The sequence below is a fragment of the Callorhinchus milii genome, unplaced genomic scaffold (assembly GCF_018977255.1).
Source record: "Callorhinchus milii isolate IMCB2004 unplaced genomic scaffold, IMCB_Cmil_1.0 Scaffold8, whole genome shotgun sequence".
Taxonomy (NCBI): Eukaryota; Metazoa; Chordata; class Chondrichthyes; order Chimaeriformes; family Callorhinchidae; genus Callorhinchus; species Callorhinchus milii.
In genome coordinates, this window is record NW_024704749.1 from 22,193,566 (window position 1) to 22,215,859 (window position 22,294).

General features: G+C 48.5%; 1 protein-coding gene across 1 annotated transcript; it reads right to left on the minus strand.

Annotated features, from left to right (window-relative positions):
• Positions 1-2,929: 2,929 nt before the first annotated feature.
• Positions 2,930-21,132, minus strand: ttll11 (tubulin tyrosine ligase-like family, member 11). The gene is made up of 8 exons (XM_042337264.1): positions 20,997-21,132; positions 20,355-20,488; positions 15,798-16,373; positions 14,850-14,945; positions 13,622-13,740; positions 6,467-6,715; positions 5,819-5,925; positions 2,930-4,177 (listed from the first exon to the last, which is right to left on the minus strand). Exons 2-8 carry the CDS (start codon positions 20,484-20,486, stop codon positions 3,861-3,863), a joined length of 1,596 nt encoding a protein of 531 aa, XP_042193198.1. The 5' UTR covers positions 20,487-20,488; positions 20,997-21,132; the 3' UTR covers positions 2,930-3,860.
• Positions 21,133-22,294: the final 1,162 nt, after the last annotated feature.

Below are 22,294 nucleotides of genomic sequence, written 5' to 3' on the forward strand. Positions count from 1 at the left end.
CTACATCTAAATTTCATGCTTCTTTCAGACACAGTTTGGGTAATATAACTTCCCCCCCCCCCGTAATAATTAATATTAATACAGGCAGCAATGTATCGCCTTGTGGCATTCTTTTAGCAAAGAAAGCAACCGTGGGTTATTAATTCTGACTGGGTTTTGCTGAGCTTCGGTAATTTCGAACTAATAATTTTGCATAATATCCCGTTAAAGCCCCAAATTGTCTCAAAAGTTTTGCGTTTTGAAGACTACGACGGGAGTAATTACAAGTCGCTGCTGGTGATAGCAGAATCCAATAAGGCGGTGAAGCAGACCGCATCGCATTGGCTGCTCCTGCTTTTTGCTAACCACAGCAAGTGTGACCAACTCGCGCTTAGATCTAACAGCAGCAGCAACTTGCATTTATATAGCCCTTTACACAGGGCAGGGTCTCAAAGCGCTTAACAGTGGCGGAGCCTGACGCCAAACCCCGGGGGGGGAGGTGGGTGACTGTAAGTGCGGTCGAAAAGGAAGTCGTGATCCAAAAAGGGGAAAGAGGCCGAGGTGGAGGGATTGAGGGAGAGTTCCAAAACGTTGGGGCGAAGTGATTGAAAGCACGGCCGCCGATGTTGGAGGGGGCGACAGATGAAAAGGAGGCCAGAGGCAGCCGAGCCGAGGCAGCGGGTGGTGGAGTGGGGAGAAAGCGGGTCGGAGAGGTGAGGGGGTGGGTGGGTGGGCGTGAAGTGTCCGGGTTACTGAGAAAACTCCCATTGTTTTTGCACTGAGGCTTTGGCTGTGAGAGGTCGAAATGTGACACCAGAGTGATATCTCTCGCGTCGATGATGAATGGCGGCGAGGCCAGGACACAATGCAGCAACAATGCTCGGCTCGTGCCCGTTGCCTCGAGCAAAACAGGAGGGACGCAGAACCCTCGCAGAGCAGCGTGGCTCCGATTTGCTCCCGGCTACGTTGCATCTGCAATGACTGGAGCTCCGGTGCAGGAAGAATTCCGGCAAAACCGATTTCCTCTCGCTCGCTTGCTCGCTCGGGAACAATCAATGACATCGCTCCTGCAGTCGTTTGCTCATTTTATTCTCAATAGTTATTAAAAAAAAATTTGCGAAAGAGGTGGACCTTGAAATGTTGCATAAGGAGAGGAAACTGTGTAAAAGGCACAATTTATTAGCCGTCTGCTGTCAGCATTTAGGCGATACAGGAGCTGGAAGAGAGACGGCTTTCTGAGAGTTCTCAGAAAGGACCACCAGAGACTCAGGTAACTTCCCTTTGGCTTATGAAACGCAACACTGAATAGAGAAAAGGCCAGTGCAGTGCCCAGCCGTGGTCATTCAGCTCCCACAGGAGCCATTTCCATACCACACCACGTGATTGGAGTTGATCAGCCATAATCTCATTGAATGCAGAACAGTCTCAAGCGGCTGAATGGCGAGCATCCGTGTTTATGTGAGTGTGTGTGTGTGTGTTCCGTATGTGAATGTTTATGTGTACGAGGGGTGTGTATGTGTGTATTTATGGAGGGATAAGTCAACAATAATAATCATTACATTTGATATTTCGCCTGATCATGTCGTTGAGACATCTCAAAGCGCTTCACAGGATACGATACACAAGTCAATTGTATTTCAGGTGCGTCAGTCTGAAATAAAATGTTAAGAAAATGCTCTTTGGAAATGGAGAGCTCTTGCTGGGAGGTGACAACACGTATAGTCTCGTGCACTCGCGGTTAGATTAGCCCCTGCAGCAAAGTTCAGCTTCAGAGCACAGAAGTTTATGTGTTCTCTGATTCCCACACTGTCCGTACGGCTCGCTTTACGCTTCGGGATTTTTTTTTTACGAAACTGATTTCCCTGGAGTCGTAGTGGGCTTTCAAGCGGTTTAAAAACTTGTTTACTATTTCACAGGCTTCCGGATCGGGTGCATCCATCAAATATTTATTGGGGTTACGTCAGTGATAAGCGACCGGAAAATATACAAACAAATCAAGACCTCGGAGGGTGTTGGAAATGACGCCAGTGCCTCTGTTAATGAACGTAAGTAAGATTTATTTTGTATCAAGGTAGTAAAACCAGCTTTAGCTTCAGGTTGCTGGCTTTCGGCCTGTTGTTTGAGTCCCACTGTTTACCGAAACGATAACCTCTCCAGCGCTCAGCGTCCGTCCTCTCATCGGCACTCCCACCGACTGAGATTGGGAACTCTGCAATTGACGCAGGAACCAGCTACTGCACCAGGGAACTATCATTTCGGGTGAAGCACCATTTGGGAAGCGATAAGATAGATATTGGCTGTTGTGTGCCCGGGGGCTGTGGTGAACCACCTCGTCCATATTAAATAGCATTTTCCGGTCCCAAAATACTGATTATTATATTGACTTAAAATTATATTGGACCTGATTTTTTATTAGCAGAAGGGCACATTTTACTTTATTAAAAATCATTCATATTTATTTTCATGTATAAAATGACTTTAATTCTGACCAGTGAGTGCAGGACTCGGGAATCCTCACACAAAGCATTCTCCATCTCTCCCTCCTTTCCATTTTCAGCTTAGCATTTGGATAAAGAAGTGACAGGAATATGTGCAGGTCAAACAAATGGCAGAGTTCCTCCTCTTTACCATCGGTAATGGTCTCCTGTTTCCTTCTAGCGGGAGAATTCCACCTGTTCCCACTCACTTCCCACTCCCGCATTACCTTTCCCAACAGACAAGTGTTCAGATTGTGCCTTTGCTATAAATCCTGCTGTTTACAGAACTACACCAGCAGACCAGGGGAATGGGTTACAGTCTTGAGTGCTATATATACACACACCCACCCTCCAACCTCACACACTCACATTCATATACAATCCACACACACACACACATCCCCGTACACACACACTCTACTTCACAAACACACACACACACACAGACATACATCCATATACAACCCCGGCCCCTGCCCCACACACACATTCAGTGAAATAAGAGAGTGAAGTGTACAGTGACATTGTACATTGCCACACCAGTGAAATGAACTAATCATTCAGTGCAGACTGTTCACCCTCCCCCCCTACAGTCTGTGAGAAATTGACAGGGGATCAGGGTCGCTCTGTGTCAGACACAGGCTGTAAATCAAATGCCTGGCGAAAAGGTGACCCTCTCAAACCCTGAGCTTGTCATTGTGAAGAGGGTGTGTGTGTCTGTGCGGGAGCAGTGGCAGGGGGTTGAGAGGCAGTGTAATACATGGAGCAGGAATAAGTCTCCTACGAGGGAGGGTGTGTGTGTGTGTGTGAACAGTTTTCATCTGACACGTCACCAATCAAATGACAAATGGCCCACTCTTCCTGCTGCGATTGATCCATTTTTCAATCTGGGAATCTGTCTGTACCGAAAGTACGTGAGAAAAAGGCATTTATGTCCTAAATCTGTTCGACAGATGACAAAAGGCTCACTTGGTATTTGCTCTGTGCCCGAACCACACCGAACATGAGGGAGTGTGCCACTGCCAGGGTCTGCTTACCCACTGCCTACCCACCCTCTCCACCGACCCCTCTCCCTCCCCCTCCAGCAGGTGTTGGTTGGTCAGGAAACGAGCCCCCAAAAAATCTGATCGAGAGCGGAGAGAGAAAACGTCAGCCACGAACCAGCAGAATTTTTCATGACCTCAAGATTTAGGGCGGTTTGGGCGGGAATTTATGGAATTTTAGCACCTACTCCAGATGTTCCCAATCCCGGTTAATCGGAAGGCTCGGTCACATCCGGAAAGAGAGCGAGTGGCTTGGGGTGGGGCACTTTGAGCAGCCGTCAGCGGGAATTTGGTTAAAAAAATCTTACAGGGAAGGCGATAGATCCAGGGGGAGAGGGAGAGAGAGGCAGCGAGTGCATTGTTACAAAATACCTTGCGAGCTTAGGCCGTTTACAAATTGTCTGTTCCTCGCTGGAGGTAAAGGCGATGCTGGCGCGGTTTTGGTCGTGCCGCGGTTGATTGGCGAGCGGATGGCAGGGTCTGAGCGCGCTCCCTCAGGGTGGCTTGTGACCGGCTCGGTGATCCCGCACACAGACCCCAGACGCTTCTCGTCCGTGGCTTCCAGCTGAGCCTGGCAAAAGTCAACCAGTGCCTGTACCTGAGCACACAGCGGCAACGACCTGTACTTCCTCTCCGCCAGGTACAGAAAGGCATCCATGAAAGCCTGTAAACACATACCTGCAACAGCACAGCATCCATCACCTACACAGCATCAGCTCACTCACCCCACTCATCCCCTCATATCCCTGCCCCAGCAATACAGCCTCGCGTTTATATGAGATTCCAGTCTCAGCGACCTTTCCTCATCGGACTCATCAGGACACTGAAGATTAATGATCTGAGGATTAGACCTTGCTACATTTATTTATATTTATATTTATATCAAAACTTCTGCCATTTGACGGAAGAACTATATCCTCTCACAATAATAATTCTTGCATTTTGGTATCGTGCCTTATCACGTCATTGAAACGCCTCAGAGCGCTTCACGGGACAGTTTTTGCTTATTTTGTGGTTTAGAAATGAGCAACAGAATTAATTTGCAAATAAAGAGATTTTGTCAGAATCTAACCTCAGACGTATGATTATAATAATATAATAATAATCCTTACATTTGATACAGCGCCTTATCATGTCGAGATGTCTCAGAGCGCTTCGCAGAATACACTGTGAAGTGGATTTTGTGGGCAAAGCGCGGCAGGCAATTACGCACAGCAGTGTCCCACAAACAGTCGTGGATTGAGTGATCAAATTTTTGGTCGTTATCCCTACTAACATGAACTCACTGCCAAAAGCTGTGGTTGAAGCAGAAAGCATGGGCTCGTTTAAGAAGAAACTTGATGCATTCAAGTGGGAGAAGGGAATAAGGGAGTAGAGGTGAAGTGGGGGCTTAATTATAAACACCTGCACGGATTCATTGAGACTAATGGCTTGTTTCCTTGTTGTGAAGGTTTATGTAACCCACCATACTCCCTCTGCAGCTCTGATGTCCTTTCTGCAGCGTGAATCAGACGTCCTTACTCACAGAGTTTTTAATTATTAATCATGGTTTTTTTTCCCCCAATTTTCACATTGGTAGCGAATGCACAGCTATGACAGGAGATGTCTTTCATCGCGTCCGTGAAAGTTTCTGTCGCCGAGTTGATATATGTAAACGTCTACCTGTCCTGGCAGTTTGAACATCTCACGCAGATCCATGAGCAAGGTCTTTTGATTTGCACTATATCTAATGGGGCCCCAATAGAATATTGGACACAGTAACTCCAGCTGTGAAATGACCAAAACATGGATTCAGCACAGTTTTTGCCAGAGCTCAGATCGCTAGAGAGATTCCAGTCTCAGCTACCTTTCCTCATCGGACTCATCAGGACACTGAAGATTAATGAGCTGAGGATTAGACCTCGCTACATTTATTTATATTTATATCAAAACTTCTGCCATTTGACGGATTCTGTTGACAGCGAATGTACTTTGAGAAATTTCCTTCGGGTGCTTTGGCTGCTCTTCTGAATGTTAATTAATTCCCAGCCTCTTCCCGGATTTGGTTGATTGGATTTTTTTTTAATCTAAAACAAAATCGTGTTGCGGCAGAAAATAATTACAGCGAGTTTGGAAAAAAGTATCAAATTAAACCCTGGGCTGAGACGTGACAAAATGGCCAGAGGCGCCACGTCCGGGTTGTTGGATCACACGCTGATGTCAGAATCTCCCGGTGTCTTGGCCAACATTTATTTCCCCCCGTTCCCGCTCCCCATCCTCCCGGATAAAACCGCTCGTTCACATTAAAGAGAAAAGGAAAAGCCACGGAATCTGGTTTACCGGTTTCCCCTCGGTCTCCCCCAACGAGGTTCCACCTGCGAGTGATGTCAATGTATAAGATGTCGGCGGACGCCATGGTTAGGTTACTGTTGCAGAGCTTACAGTTCCTGTAAGAGAAACACACACCTCACATCAGACATCATCACCACCACTCCCCCCCACCCCCCCAATCTCTGAAAAACATGGGGAGCTTGGATCGGACCCTTGTCCCCTTTGAAAGGTCTCAGGAAAGGGTTTCACAGAAATTGCTGTAGTGATTATTTTTTATCCCCCACCTCTCCCCCCTCCCGACCCCCCACTAAGGCAAATTCCGCAGCCATCGTGTACCGCGACCAAAACACTGACCACAGAACCCGCTCCCCCGAAGCATCACGGCACGAAGAGACGAAAGAAAATGCGGAGCGTTTGGGAGCACGAAGCTCGTTCTTCCCACGATAACAATAATAATAATAATCCTTGCATTTGATACAGCGCCTGATGACGTCATCGAGACGTCTCAAAACGCTTCACACTGTGAAGTGTAGTGACTGTATTTTGTGGGCGAAACGCAGCAGCCAATTACTCGCAGCAGCGTCCCCACAAACAGTCGTGAATAAAGTGACATTTTTGTGAAGCGATTATTACCCGGGAAACTCGACACCCACCGACCTGATGAACGTACGGAAACCCGTGGGGCCGAGTTTCATGGTTCCTTTGATCCCCAGGAACCTGATGAAGAGGGCGGCCACTTGCTCCACCACCAGCAGGTGGCTGAACTGCTTGGCGTACTTGGGGAAGACTTGTTTCAGACAAATGGGCGGCAGGTTGTGTTCTGTGCTCGCCTCAGCCTCTCCCGCTTCCCAGATCTCCTCCTCCTCTTCCTCTCCAGTTTCTCCCGACTTCCCAGCTGTGGCTGACCTACCAATCAATCAATCAATCAATCAAGCAAGGAATCAATTAATCAATCAATCAATCATCTTCAAGTGAGGTGTTAAGCCAAGATGTCTAAAAGCGCTTCACAGAATATATTGTAAAGTGGAGTGACTGTATATTTTGTGGGCGAAACGCAGCAGCCAATTACGCACAGCAGCGTCCCACAAATAGTCGTGGATCAACCAAAGATTTTTTTTGGAAGGGATTATTACTCATTAGAAAGCCATTCGGCTGACAACTTGGGTTCCTACTTACTGCTGGTTAAACAGGGGTGTGTGTCTGGAGGAAGACAATTTGCCTAAAGTTTCACCCCACCCAGGAATGAATCAAACCTGGGTCCTCTCACCTGCGGGGCAAGTGCTCTAACCACCATGCTACAGGTTGGAATCAAGAGGGGGTGATCGTTAAACACAATCCATGGCGCGATGTAATTACACTTTTTTTTTAAAAAAATGACAAACTGAATGGTAAGAGTGTGGTTGCAGCCAACAGAAGCTCACAGCCATTCTCATTAGAGCAACAATGAGCTGATTAATTAAGGTGGCGTTCACAGGATCGCTGTAAATTTGTACGAACAACCAATTTACGACTCCAATAAAGTTAATTAGGTTTTCTGCAGTAAAACTTGAAACCTCGATCTCATTTAGCGGAAACATTAAGTCAGCGTTTGGGGAAGAGGAAGCAAGCAGCGAAAAACCTTCAGAGCAGAGGAGCTGCTCATCAGCAAAGAAACACGTTTAAAATGTGGCGTAAAATGAACACTGATCCCTTCGATCCCTCAGTAACGGGTAACATTTTGCGAGAGCTGTTTTCAGACATTGCCCCCAAAGTGACAACAATTTGCATTTATGTAGCACCAGTCATGCAATGTAGCGTCCCAGAGTGCTTGACCCTCCCCCTCCCCTCTGAAAATCAGCATTTTATCAACAATTCCACGAAAGACTAATTTTGCAGATCATAGTGAGTATGAAACACAGGTGGTAACATTTGCGGAGTTCCTTGTTTAACACCGGCATTAAACTACCGGCCACTAGGTGGCAGTTCACCCCTCCAGGTTTCTTCCTTTTCAGCTCCCAGCCCCGCCACGCTGTTTAAATCGGAGGCATTTGTGTTGGTGTTGTGAGTTTCAAGCCCCGGTCCAGTCTCTGAGCTACTTTGTATCTTAAAATAAAAAATATTGAATATTTACATTTCAGCGTTCATCTGCTGAGGAGGAGCAAAACCCCATTTTATACTTACGTTACAAATGGAATTAGAATTTAAGACGGAGCAAATTCGGAACAGATCTGCGGAAACGCTACTTCAGTGAGTGAGTCGCAAATTTATGGATCTGACTTCCTGGGGAGACGGTGGGAGCAGAAAATGTTGTTTGTTTCAAGAACAAATTAGACAGATTTCTGTTAGACAACAATATCTTGTGGGTACAGTATATAGTTTGGGACATGACATGTCATAGGGACTGCCAGGATGGTGGAAGGGGAACTAGATGGTTCTTGGTCTTCTTTCGTCTAGAAAATTCTTATGTTGTGTTCTTAGAATCAAAGAATCTTACAGCACAGAATGAGGCCATTCGCCCATCGTGTCTATACCGGCTCTTTGAAAGAGTTACGGACTAGTCCCGCTCCCTGCTCTTACCCCATAACCATGCAAATTTTCTATCCAATTCCCTTTTGAAAGCTATTATCGAACCTGCTTCTGGCAGGGCATTCCAGACCGTAACAACTCTCCGGGTAAAAAATCGTCTGCCTACGATAATCATGTGCTTATTACAAATATTAAACGCAAAGGATCATTAGAAATGTGATACATACGTTGCTTTTATTGAATGAAAGCTTTCATTTGGAAGGTAACAGAGTTGATTATCTGTGCATTTGCCCCCGAAAGAATTTGCAGCAGTGTTATTCTTCTGCTAACAAAAATATGTCTCAAAACATATCTAGCAAAAAGCAATCATTCCTATTCATCCATGCGTGACTCCCACTACATGACTGAAGTAATTTACCAGCCTGGCTGGGATGAAGGAGACATTCTGATTGAATTGAACTGGATGCTTCACTTTGAACATTTTCCATCTCCACAACTTCAAAGTTTTACTTCTGACTTAAATCCGAAAATAAACAAAATGAGTCCCCCCCCCCGCCCCGTGATTAGAATAAAATTAGAATAAATTCTGCTTAATTTGTGGTTTAAAAATGAGCACTGGAATTAAGACGCAAATAAAACGATGTTTTTCAGAATCTAACTTCAAACGTATTATGATATAATAGTAATAATCCTTATATTATATAATCCTTATCTCAAGTGCTTCACAGGATATACGGTAATGTGTAGTGACTGCGTATTCTGTGGGTGGAACGCGGCAGCCAATAGCGCACAGCAATGTCCCACAAACTGTCGTGGATTAAGCGGCCAATTTTTTTTGGAGGGATTTTTTTAAAGCGATCTCCCAATCTACTAGCAACCGGGTTTCTATTTATTACCAGGTAAGTAGATGCGTGAGGAGTAAGGAAACATGCCTAAAGTTGCCGATATTCAAAATCCTACAGCAGAGCTTCAAATTCTGGCTCACAATTACAACACAAATCCGTGTTGTAATTTATACTTCGGTCTTAGATGAACACTGTATCCCAAACACAACACAATGTAATTCACCTCCGCTGGCTTGTGGGTTAGGAGTTTCGAGACTGAGATGAGAAACCTTTAATAAAACCATAAAAATACAGTTTAAAAAAAGACACAGTCCGACATTAAGCCTGTTCCGCTTCTAAATCTAAAGCCAAATCATTACCCACACCATTTAAAAACCTCTTCAACCTTTCAGTCACCTTGAACTAATTCTGTTCTGTACGATCAGGAAACGTCTACCGATTACATAGTGACTTGTTCTGATCGTAAATTGGAAGCCAGCTCCCGGCAACTAACGTTAGTTAGTGACTAGTGTTACCGTTCTGTTAATTCACACAATGAATCTTACGAACAAAATCAATGGCGTCTCTTTGAAGGGAGATTAGTTCTGGAGAAGCGAAAACCGGGTTTGGAAATTGAATCTTGATGTTAATGAGTGTGGTGGAATTGGGGCTTATCTCTCCTACCTGGTCATTACGTTAATGTATGCTGAACAGAAAAAAAAATATATTCTGATCCCAGAACAGAGGGAACAGCTGCTTCTGATGCTCTTTCTGAGGCTGGAGGTGTTGCTGATTGATGTCTCGCAGCTGGGAACGTGTCTTGACTGAGATCTCGGGATTGGTGCAATGTGGACTCACGGCAGTTAAGTTTTAGCCGTGAACTTTATCAGCGGAATAAATCAGAGGCTGCTAAATGGAATGTCTCTCGCCTGTGGAGTCACCTACTCGGAGCTGCTCACGTTTCAGTCTGTCCTCGCACATGCGGAGAACAGAGACACCAGGAGAGCGAGGAGCGCGGACACAGGTGAGTGAGGAATGAAGCCTGAGTTTGACGGTGATGATCCGTGAAGAGCCGTGAGAACTTTTTGCGGCGTATCAGATATTAATAACAATAATAATCCTTGCGTCTGATTTAGTGCCTTATCGCGTCTTCGAGACGTCTCACAGCGCTTCACAGGACACAGGGCAAAGTGAACTGAGTGTACGTGATGCAAGGATTACAGTTCGTAGCATTTCTATGAAATTCAAAAGGAAATGTACTTGAAAAGAAAAAAAACGTGCAGGGCTATGGGGTAAGAGCGGGGTGGAGGGGGGGGGAATCGCTTTACCTTTCACAGGCACAACAGGCTGAACGGTCTCCTTCTGTGCTGTAAGGATTCTATGATTCAAATCGTTCCAATTCCCTTTATATAAAAAAACTCAGCATCTCGCTCAGCCCCCTTCCTCCCCACTCACACACACACACAGTGAAGCTCATTACTAAGTGCTAAATATAGCTCTCACCAGTGGAGGGCATTAATGTCCCGTGTCTCTGGTTCACTCACACAGCCTGTCACAGACAAACAGAAAGCAGCTTTCCTTTTATTAAAAACTCGACAGAATAAAAAGCATTTGGGCTGGCGGACACTCAACAGCCGCATCCCGGCTGTTGGCAGAACTGGCCTGCGCTCCTCCACACGATCGGTCTCCCTCTCAGCTTCATCCCCCCAATCACTGGCCTGTGAATATATCAATAATGATCGTTTCATTTGACACAGCGCCTTATCACGTCTTCGAGACGTCTCAAAGCGCTTCGCGGGATACGCTGTAAAGTCAATTCATTGTAAATTTTGAGAGCGAAACACGGCAGCCAATGGCGCACAGCAGCGTCCCGCAAACATACGCGAGTTGAGTGTCCAAATGACTTTCAAATTTATTTCAAAGGAATTATCACCCCGATCCGTCAATCGCCTAACAACTGGCTTCCTGCTTACTGCTGGGTAAACAGAGGCTTGTGGAGTAAGGAAACCTGCCCAACGTTTCGCCCTGCCCGGGAATCGAACTTGCTTGATTGGAAAACCAACAACAACTTGGATTTATATAAATATAAATTTATATATCAAATCGTGAGCCGGGAGACAGTCACCGAGCCCACCTTCCCACAGCCCACTCTCTGGAACTCTCTCCCCAAATCCCTGTGCCTCTCACCCTCTCTCCTCCCTCCCTTCAAATCCTTCAAAACATCTGGCTCTTCACCCACCCCTCCATCACCTTATTCTTCCAAACACACACTCACACACAGTCGCACACTCTCTCTCTCTCTCTCTCACACGCCTGAGATGACTGTTTGAATATCCTGTGAAGCGCTTTATATTCTGTGAAGCTCTTTCGAGACGTCTCAACGACATGATAAGGCGCTCTATCGAATGCGAGGATTATTATTATTATTATTGTTGTTGTTGTTGTTTGCGTTGTTGCGAGCGTGCATCGAATTATCACCGGTGTTAAGCTTCTTCAAGAAGACAAGGGAGAGAGGAAGCACTCTGAAATTGCTGCCTTCACTAACCCACTAATAAAGAGTGAAAACTGAAAAATTAAACTGCAAAATAGTTCTGACACCTCCATTTCCCAGTAATGGAGTGATGCGCGAGATCTTTTTTCAGCGAGCTGCTGTTTTTATGGTTCATTTGTTTTAATCATCCAGGTAATTACAACCGAATCAAACCCCTCTTCCCCAAAGTACAGGTTCATCTGTTGAGAAAACATTCCTGTTCTGTGATCGAGCAGTTGTCTATTCGATGAGCATAAATGGAAACGTTATTGAATACATACATTATATATAATGATTATTATGATTATTATAGTAATAATCCTTGCATTTAATATAATGAAATATAACAAAATGTCTCAAAGAAATGTCGTGATTCTTTCAAGAATAAATGAGACGTTAGGAAATAATATCTTATTAGGATACAGTGTATATAGTTTATATAGTTTAGGACACGACATGTGCAAGCGACTGCCAGGATAATAATAATAATAATAATAAAATAATAATTCTTGCATTTTGATATAGCGCCTTATCATGTCTTCGAGACGGCTCAAAGCGCTTCACAGAAAGTGACTGCATATTTTGTGGGCGAAGCACGGCAGCCAATTGCGCGCAGCAACATCCCACAAACAGTCGTGGATTGAAGTGAGGAATTTAATTTTTTTTGGAAGGAACGATTACCCCCGGAAAAGCCACGTGTCAATGGCTAACAACCGGGTTCCTACTTACTGCCAGGTAAACAGAGGCGTGTGCGTGTGTGTGTGTGCGTGTGTGTGTGTGTGGAGTAATGAAACTTGCCTAACGTTTTGCCCTGTTGGGAATCAAACCCAGGTATCTCACTTGAGTGGTGGAAAGTGAACTTGATGGACCTTGGTCTTCTTTCGTCTGGCAATTTTTGTCTTCTTAAAGCGCTTCTTGGGAATAGGGAATGCCGGAGAACATGGCTCTGGGAGTGACTGTTTAGGGAATATGAATGCAGAGTCCTGTGTCTCGGGAGAACACAGCCGAACACTTGGAAAAACGAATGGAAACAAAAATGTGACTCTTGGATTGGATTAAGCCGTTTGGCTTCGGAAGCGGAGACTTTCCCCGGACAATCTCTGCGGGAAGGTCACAGCTAATGCTGGGATAGAAAGTCCGCTTGTTGTAACCCTGGAACTCTCTCCCTCAATCCCTCCGCCTTGCCCCCTCCAAATCCTGCCTACAGTCCTTCCTTTTTGATCCTACTTTAGGGCCACCTCCCTCTCCCCCTGGCTCGCTGTCAGACTCTACCACTGTGAAGGGCTCCGGGTGGCCAGATATAAATGCAAGGTGTTGTTGTTGTTGTTGTTGTTGCATTCAGTCTGGTCATCGGGAAATCTGACCCGGAATCATCAAATTGGTCCCCGTGCCACCCAGGTTACAAATGCGTTAACTGACAGCAAACAAACACCAGCGTAAAACACAACAAGAACAACAGCTTGCATTTTTATTTCAACGCCCCCACGCAGGGCATCGTCTCAGTGCCCTTGACAGTAATGGAGCCTGACCCCCGAGCCAAACAGCAGCACGCCACCATAAACGCGCCACCATAAACGCGCCCTCACAAACGCGCCTCCATAAATGCGCCGCCAGAAACACGCCCCCATAAACAACAGCAACAACTTGCATCTTTATGCCAGACTGACTGCCAGGAGTCTGTGCCTCTCTGTCGCAGCCACTCCCACATCTGGATCACAGGAGATTGTGCGATCGCACGTTAAAGAAGCTCGCAACGCAGCTCCGAAAGAGAAGGCGTTTCTCTCCTGGAAACGATTATTCCCCTCAATGGATAAATTAGCCCAACGGCTGTTTGTGTCCCCAGTCCCATCGCTCCGTGTTTAAGCCACATCCTCTCCTCCCTCTTTCTCCCTCCCCCCCCATCCTCTACTCCCCCCACCCTCTCCCTACCGAGGGCGAGGGTCAGACACTCACCGACTGTGAATGTTCCTCTTCAGGCCCGGATCCACCAATCGCAGAGTGTCACGGATAACGGCCACTTTCACCTCCTCGTCCACGGGGCTGGGCACCGCCTCGAACACCCCCGGAGCCACCTGCAGCACAGCAACACCGTTAGCCCCAGCCCGGCACAGCACAGCCTGGCACAGCACAGCCTGGCACAGCGCAGCCCGGCACAGCCCAGCACAGCCCAGCACAGCCCAGCCCAGCCTGGCACAGCACAGCCTGGCACAGCACAGCCTGGCACAGCACAGCCCAGCCCAGCCTGGCACAGCACAGCCTGGCACAGCGCAGCCCGGCACAGCACAGCACAGCCCAGCACAGCCCAGCCCAGCCTGGCACAGCACAGCCTGGCACAGCACAGCCTGGCACAGCACAGCCTGGCACAGCGCAGCACAGCATATTACAGTGTCCTGACCTGACTGACAGATGAACAGGTCATTCACCTCTTCGCAGTGCCCAGGTACTCAATGTGATGGGGGGCGGCAGGGGTGGGGGGAGATAACCTCACTGTGCTAGGGGTTGTGACCGCGGGGGTTGGGGGTGGGTGGGTAATGTCTTCCTGTTGCGCTGGGCTAATCTTCAGGGAATTTTCTCAGATGCTTTTCCCTTCCTCGCATCACATCTCAACAAATATTTCCTCGGCTGAGCAGAGCATCACCATTTCAAAAGTTACCACTGACAGAGAGATCCTTTGAACTCTCTGCAGTGAAGAACAAAGTGAATTTACGATGCACAAATCGCTCTCTCTCTTTTTTTTTCGAGGCTGATATCTTTCTACAAAGGCTTTGTGCCCCCCGTCTGATACCCGGCCCCCCAGGAGTGACGTAGAGAAGCTCCGAACCCCCAGCGCTCTGCTCTCAAACCAGGGCCCGTCTGTGACGTCCTTCCGACATGAAAAGTATAGTGTATATATGTATATAGACGTCAATTATAAAGTGGAATGGATGCCAATTGCCACAAATCTCCTGCGTTTTCTAATAATAATAATAATCCTTGTATTCGATATAGCACCTTATTATGCTGTCAACACATCTCAAATTGTTGGACAGGATATGCTGTAAAGGAGTGACTATTATTATTATTATAATTATTGTGATGCAGGGAATGGGGTTAGGGTAGAGAGCTCCAGTGGGGGAGCGAGCCCTAGCACAGACACGATGTGGGGAGAGAGAGAGAGCAGGGGAATGGGGTTAGATCTCACCTCCTGTTCGTGGTCTATTCTCATGCTGGGGTTAGCATTCACTTCCAGTAACACAGGTTTCATGTTTTTCATCAGCAGGATATCGAACCCTAAAATCTGGGGAAACAAAAAAAACTTTAGGTGAAGTTTTCGTTAGGTTAGGTTTCTGACGGAAATTTCAAAGCCCTATCTTGACGCGTCTGTATCAACTCGCGCACTCAACACAGTAAACCTCGTATAAGTCTGATCTCCTGGTGAAGCGTATACAAATGCAAGGATTATTATTATTATTATTATTATTAATAATAAACCTCTGTATAAATCGTAATTATTATAATAATAAACCTCTGTATAAATCGTATAATCGCCTAAGTTGTGCATTTACCCAAGTCCCGTTCAAGAGATTTTATCCTGACATAACTCCTACTTTGTGTAAGTCATATTAAATGCATGGCCCCAAATGATATTAATAATCTTTGCATTTGATGTAGCGCCTTATCACGTCGTTGAGACGTCTCAAAGCGCTTCACGAGATACACTGTAACGTGAAATGACTGTATATTTTGTGATACAACTTATGTGAGGTTTAACGTACACACATACAATTGTGCACACGATCACGCTGATGCACGCAATGTGGGCTGTAACACAACGGTTGGCGCACGCACATATGTGCTCACAAACGCCCACATGCGCTCACACTCAAAGTCACATCAGACTCCGAGATTACAACTGTCTAGCGCCTTTTACGTCAGGAGGACGCCCCAATGGGCTGGACAGTCAGGGATTTGGACACGAGCAGGGAGTTGGGATCAGAGGGGTAGAGGGCAGGAGAGTGGGGGTAGGAGGGTGACCGAAGGAGCGGTCAAAGAGGAAGGTCTTGAGACATGCCTTGAAGGAGGCAGGGGATGGAATGAGGCGAAGGGTCTGTGGGATGGAGTTTCAGAGGGTGGGGGCCGAGAGGCTGACCTGGAAACAGCTGGGACCGGGTCTCGCTGGTGGGATGTTGGCCTGGTGATAAACCTTCAGCTCGGGAACCAAAGCCACGATGGTCTTGATGACCAGCGAGATGATGTCCGACCAAATCTTCTTGACATCGCAGCCCTTCAGCGAGAGCCGAGCCAGCACGCTGGAGAAGGACCTCTTGCTGCCCGTGTTGACGTTGTCGGAGTGGATGAAGTTCCCGCTGTGGATGTTGAGTGAGTAGTTGGTTAAGTGCATGAATAACTGGTGGATGTTCTTGCTGCTGGGTTCCTGGTAGGGCTCGGTACAGAACCTGGAGAGACCGTCCTTGGCGATGTAGATCTCCAGGGGCTGCAGGGACTTAAGTAACACGTACAGACGGATGTCGAACTTCAGCTTATCCATCAGCAGCGGCCGACTGATGTACTCCTGCACCACGGCGGGCTTCCCATGGAGCGAGACCCCCAGCCTCCCGTCCTCCGTCTCCCTAACCAGGTAGATCCCGTCGCCCTGGGACCCTCCGTCCGGCTTCACGATGAACGTGGTTCTCCGCGAGGTGTCCTTCTCTCTCGCCGCTCGCCCCTGTCCCCCCCCAAAACAGCACAACATCAGTGGGCTCACTCTCATCTCCAACATTACAATGTTATTATTAAATGTTATATAATTATATTAATAAGTTATTATAATGATGTGATAAGGCACTATATCAATTATTATTATTATTATTGTGGGTTCAAGCCCCACGTCATGACTTGGAATCACACAATCTAAGATGACGCTCCATAGTGGATGTTGCATTGCCGGATGAGAGGGTAACCCGAGCTCCCGTCTAGGTGGACGTTAAAGATCCCGCAGCGCTACTCGAAAAGAGAAGGGAGTTTCTCTCTCCCGGTGTGCTGGCCGACAAGCCTCCCAAACAAATTCAATTGATCGCTCACTCCTCGGCTGTTTGTGGGGTCGCTGCTGTGCGCAATTGGCTGCCGCGTTTCACCCACAAAATATAGGGTCAACCCACTTTAAGGTACATCCTGTGAAGTGCTTCGAGGCGTCTCGACGACGTGATAAGGCGCTGTATCAAATGCAGAGATTATTATTATTATTATTATTATTATTATTATTATTATTATCATCATCATCAGGTGGATTTTAATGAACGTCACAAAGGGTGGATCATTTCCGATTGCCTGAAGAGATCTTGCAACTTTCTGAGGAATGATTCGGGGATCTGTGTGCGTGCGTGCGTGCGCATGTGCGTGTATGTGTGTGCGCGTGTGTGTGTATGTGTATGTGTGTGCGCGTGTGCGTGTATGTGTGTGCATGTGTGCGTGTATGTGTGTGTGCGTGTGCATGTGCATGTGCGAGTGCGTGTATCAGGCTGATCAAAGGGACAGCAAGGAGCAGCTCATTATGAGCAGAGCAGCAGCAGAGAGCTAACCTCTGGCAGTCCTCTGGGAGACTGAAAGCCAAGCCGTCCGCGTCCAGATATACGGAGTTGCTCGTTACTACAGATTCTTATAACCTCAGCAAACACACCCCCCGCCTCAGACAGCGTAATAAGGCGCTGTTGGGAATTTGACACTACTACATGTCAAACGTAACAACTGTTGCTATTATCAGTTGATTGTTATTATTGTTAACACTATCGTTGTTACTGTATTATTTTTATTGTTACTGTATTTTTATTGTTGCTATGTTATTATGATTGTCACTATGTTATTATTGTCACTATGTCGTTATTGTTACTATGTTATTATCGCTACTGTGTTATTGTTATTATATTATTGTCATTGTTACTGGTAACAACAAACGAACAGTAATCAAGAATATTTTCTACCAAATATGCAGTCAATTCGCTGTACAGTATATCCTGTGAAGCGCTTTGAGAGGTCTCGAAGACGTGATAAGGCGCTGTATCAAATGCAGGGATTATTATTATTATTATTATTATTACTATTGGTTACCAGTGTTATGGATTCTTGGTATTATTATTGGTGATTTTTGCATCGTTTCGTACACTCAGCCTTTTTCTTCTGGACTTTGTCCGAAATGGTGGGGTGTGGGGGGGGGCGTTGGGGTGGGGGGGAGGTGGAATCTCCTCTTCCTTTACTGACCCCCCACCTCTATCCCCCCCCAATCAACTGATGCACCTCATGGCTGAGGGTATCCGCGTGCTTTATCCGAGAGTTGGTCTGCGTATTGGCCCCACTCCCCACCGGTCCTAACCTCCAGCTCGAAAATCCACCAGCAACTAAGAAACGAGCGCCACCATCTGGCAAATACACACACACAGATTCCTGTTTCTCACCCACCCGGAGGTGTCCCTATACCATCCCCTGCTGGTGCCACTGAGAAATGCTTCCCCCAGCTATATCAATCTTATATAATAATAATAATAATAATAATCCTGGCATTTAATATAGAGCTTTTCACGTCGGGAGGACGTCCCAAAGCGCTTCACAGAATATGCTGTAAAGTGAATTGACTGTATATTTGTGGGCGAACGCGGCAGCCAATTGCGCACAGCAATGTCCCACAAACAGTCGTGGATTGAAAATGACCAATTTATTATTGTTTTTTGGTTTTGGAGGATTATTATTAGGCTCTGTGTGGAGTAAGGAAACTTGCCCAAGGTTTCGCCCTCTGCCTGGAATTGAACTCAGGTCTCTCGCTTGCAAAGCGAGTGCTCTAACCACTGAGCTACAGGACTCCACGGTCTCAATCTTAAGACTTATTCTAAAAATAAGAAGAATCCTCGCATTTGATACAGCGCCTTTCATGCCAGGTGGATGTTGCAAAGTGCTTCACTGTTAAGGGCAGTGACTGTGTTTTTTTGCAGGGGAAGACAGCTATCGTCCTACTACAGTCACTGGTGTATCGCACGCACACACATGACCGATTTTCTCTGGGAGAAACTCCCTTGTCTTTTCAAATAGCGCCACAGGATCATTTAACGTCCACCTGAACAGGCCACAGAAATGACCTCAGTTGTAACCTCAGTTCTCATCCGAAGGACAGCAGCTCCGTTACGGCGGGGCTCACTCACAACGCTGTACTGGAGCGTCAACCCGGACTGTGAGCTCAAAAAGACCCCAACGTTGGGGCTTGAACCCCGAACCTTCTGAGGCGGGGGCCCGGAATCTACCAACTGAGGTAAGCAATCACAATACACACAGGATTATTTACAGCGTTCGGTTCACTCAGCCTTCATGTTCATTTGCATTTCATCTGAATTGCAATTTGCGCTCTGGAGGCTGTAAAGGTGGAAGGTTGTGTACACTGTGCCTCAGTGAATAATTCATCCTCTGTAAGTTTTTGGAAGAGTTTTCTTTTCTCTTAAGAGAATGTTAAATTCATCATCCGTCAGTTGAAATATTCAACGGAATCAGAGCCTCACACCAACACTCCTGGCTGCAAATCTTCCTTTGATTTCATTCCCCCCAAGTCTCTTCAGAAGATGAACAGAGTGTTTAGTCGCCTGCTGGCATCGGGTGGAACTAAAAGGTTTCCTGTGCAGGTGAACTGTCAACGGAGCTCGGGCACTCAACACCAACAGCAACATAACAGCAATATGGGTACTTGTTACTGAAGAGAGAGTCCAAGAGAGAGAGAGTCCGAGAGAGTGTCCGAGAGAGAGAGAGTCCGAGAGAGAGAGAGTCCGAGAGAGAGAGAGTCCGAGAGAGAAAGAGAGTCCGAGAGAGAGTCAGAGAAAGAGAGAGACAGAGAAAGAGAGAGACAGAGAGTCAGTGAGTCCGAGAGAGAGATTCAGTAGTCAGACAGAGAGCGAGTCAGAGGGAAAGTCAGAAACAAACACATCATCATAATCCTTGTGTTTAATACAGCGCCTTCACACATTCTCAAAGCAGGAGGATCCGGAATCGATTCCTGGACAGAGCGAAACTCCACAGGCAAGTTTCCTTACTCCACACACCTCTTTTTACCCCACAGTAAGTAGGAACCCGGTTGTTAGTCGATTGGGGGATCGCTTTCCGGGTATAATAATTCCTTCAAAAAAAAAATTTTTAAATAATAATTTGGTCACTCAATCCACGACTTTTCGGGGGACGCTGCTGTGCGCAATTGGCTGCAGCGTTTTGCCCACAAAATGTAGTCAATTCACTTTACAGTATATCCTGTGAAGCGCTTTGACACACGAGTCCTGTAGCTCAGTGGTTAGAGCACTCACTTTGCAAGCGAGAGACCTGAGTTCAATTCCAGGCAGAGGGCGAAACCTTGGGCAAGTTTCCTTACTCCACACAGAGCCTAATAATAATCCCTCCAAAACAAAACACAATAATAAATTGGTCATTTTCAATCTACGACTGTTTGTGGGACATTGCTGTGCGCAATTGGCTGCTGTGTTCAGTCAATTCACTTTACAGTATGTTCTGTGAAGCGCTTTGGGACGTCCTCCCGACGTGAAAAGCGCTATATCAAATGCAAGGATTATTATTATTATATTTTGTGGGCAAATGCAGCAGCCAATTTGTCCCAAGGATTGTCTCGATGAAGTCTGTGTGGGGGTGAGGGGTGGGGGGGGGGTGGGTCTGGGAGCGAACGCTGTACCTGGGCGATGAAGCTGTGATACTCCTCAGGTAAGACCCAGGACCGAGGGTAAAAGTTGTATTCCTCAGGGAAGAGTCGCTGGAGGAGCCTCATGGCTCGGCTGAAGGTGATTTTCCGCACCGTCTCCAGCATTCCTGAGGTCAGACACACAGTGTGAGAGTCTCCCCCACACACATAAACCCCCCCCCCCCACCGAACCCACTGCTCCCGATACCTCGACCCCCAACCCCCACACACAGCCGTTTCCCCCCAACTGCCCGACTTCCCCGCCCCACCAAACCCAGGGCCCCCGACAGCCCAACCCCCAGCCCCGACACCCAGCACTGTTCATGGGCCAGAGGGGCTCTGCCGGGGGGAGAGGATGTGTGCCGGTGGGAGAGGGCCTGTGTGCCGGTGGGGGAGGGGCTGTGTGCCGGGGGGGGGGGGGGGCCTGTGTGCTGGTTGGGGGGGGGGGGGGGCTGTGTGCCGGTGGGGGGGGGAGGGGCTGCGTGCTGGTGGGGGGGGGGGCCTGTGTGCCGGTGGGGGAGGGCTGTGTGCCGGTGGGGGAGGGCTGTGTGCCGGTGGGGGAGGGGCTGTGTGCCGGGGGGGGGCTGTGTGCCGGTGGGGGAGGGGCTGTGTGCCGGTGGGGGAGGGGGGCCATACCTGGGTACTTGTTGACCTGGCCGCTGTGGGGACAGGGGGAGTCAAGGAAGGAGACACCATGCCAGTAAATATCACAGGGGAGACGGCGGCCACCTGGAAACTGAACACACGGGTCAGAGCACAACCCCAACAACCCCCCCCCAACAACCCCACCAACAACACCTACCCCCAACAACCCTACCCCCCAACCCCAAACACCCCAACCCCAAACACCCCAACCCCAACGCCCCCCAAACCCAAACACCCCCAACCCCAACGCCCCCAAACCCAAACTCCCACAACCCTAACCCCCCAACCCCAAACTCCCCCAACCCTAACCCCCCCAACCCCAAACCCCCCCTCAACCCCAAACTCCCCCAACCCTAGCCCCCCCAATCCCCTCAACCCCAAACTCCCCCAACCCCAACCCCCAAACCTAACCCCCCAACCCCAAACCAAACACCACCCCCAACCCCAACCCACAAACCCCCAACCTCAAAACCCAAATCCCCCCAATAACCTACCCCCCCAAACCCAATCCCCAACCCCTCCTACAAACCCCATCTCTCCCCCCCAAATCCTCCCAACCCCAACACCCAAACCCGGTTGTTAGTCGATTGGCAGATCGCTTTCCGGGGGTAACGATCGCTTCAAAAATGATAATAATTATTTTGGTCACTTAATCCACAACACACCCCCCCTTCACCCGCTCGCGCCCCCTTCACCCGCTCGCGCCCCCTTCACCCGCTCGCGCCCCCTTCACCCGCTCGCGCCCCTTCACCCGCTCGCCCCCCCTTCACCCGCTCGCCCCCCCTTCACCCCGCTCCGCCCCCCTTCACCCGCTCGCCCCCCTTCACCCGCTCGCCCCCCTTCACCCGCTCGCCCCCCTTCACCGCTCGCGCCCTTCACCCGCTCGCCCCCCCTTCACCCGCTCGCCCCCTCTTCACCCGTTCTCCCCACCTTGGCCCCCTCGCCCACTCCGCCCCTTCACCCGCGCCCCCCTCGCCCTCGCCCTCCCCCACGCCCCCTTTCGCCCCCGCCCCTTACACTCTCCCCTACATACCCTCCCCCCCCCCCCCCGGGGTCTCACCTCCCGCCAGCCCAGGGCTGTGACCGCGGCTCTCAGACCCCGCAGTGAGGTCCTGGCCTTGGAGCTGTCCACACACACCGGCCTCCCGCCCCCCCTCTCCCGCCGCCCCCCGCCCCCCCTCCCCTCCCCGCCGCCCCCGCCCCACACCGGCTCCTCCCGCGGCGCCCCCCCCCCCAGCCCGGACACGGCCCCCACCCCCACCCCACCCCGGACCCCAACCCCAACCCTA

Excerpts from the sequence above, each read along its gene's own strand:
- ttll11 (XM_042337264.1), bottom strand. The coding sequence starts at position 20,486 with ATGCTGGAGACGGTGCGGAAAATCACCTTCAGCCGAGCCATGAGGCTC. Across the intron at positions 14,946-15,797 it reads CCGGTCCCAGCTGTTTCCAG|ATTTTAGGGTTCGATATCCT; the intron begins GTCAGCCTCTCG and ends TTGTTTCCCCAG. Across the intron at positions 4,178-5,818 it reads GGGAGACCGAGGGGAAACCG|GTATGTGTTTACAGGCTTTC; the intron begins GTAAACCAGATT and ends GTGCTGTTGCAG.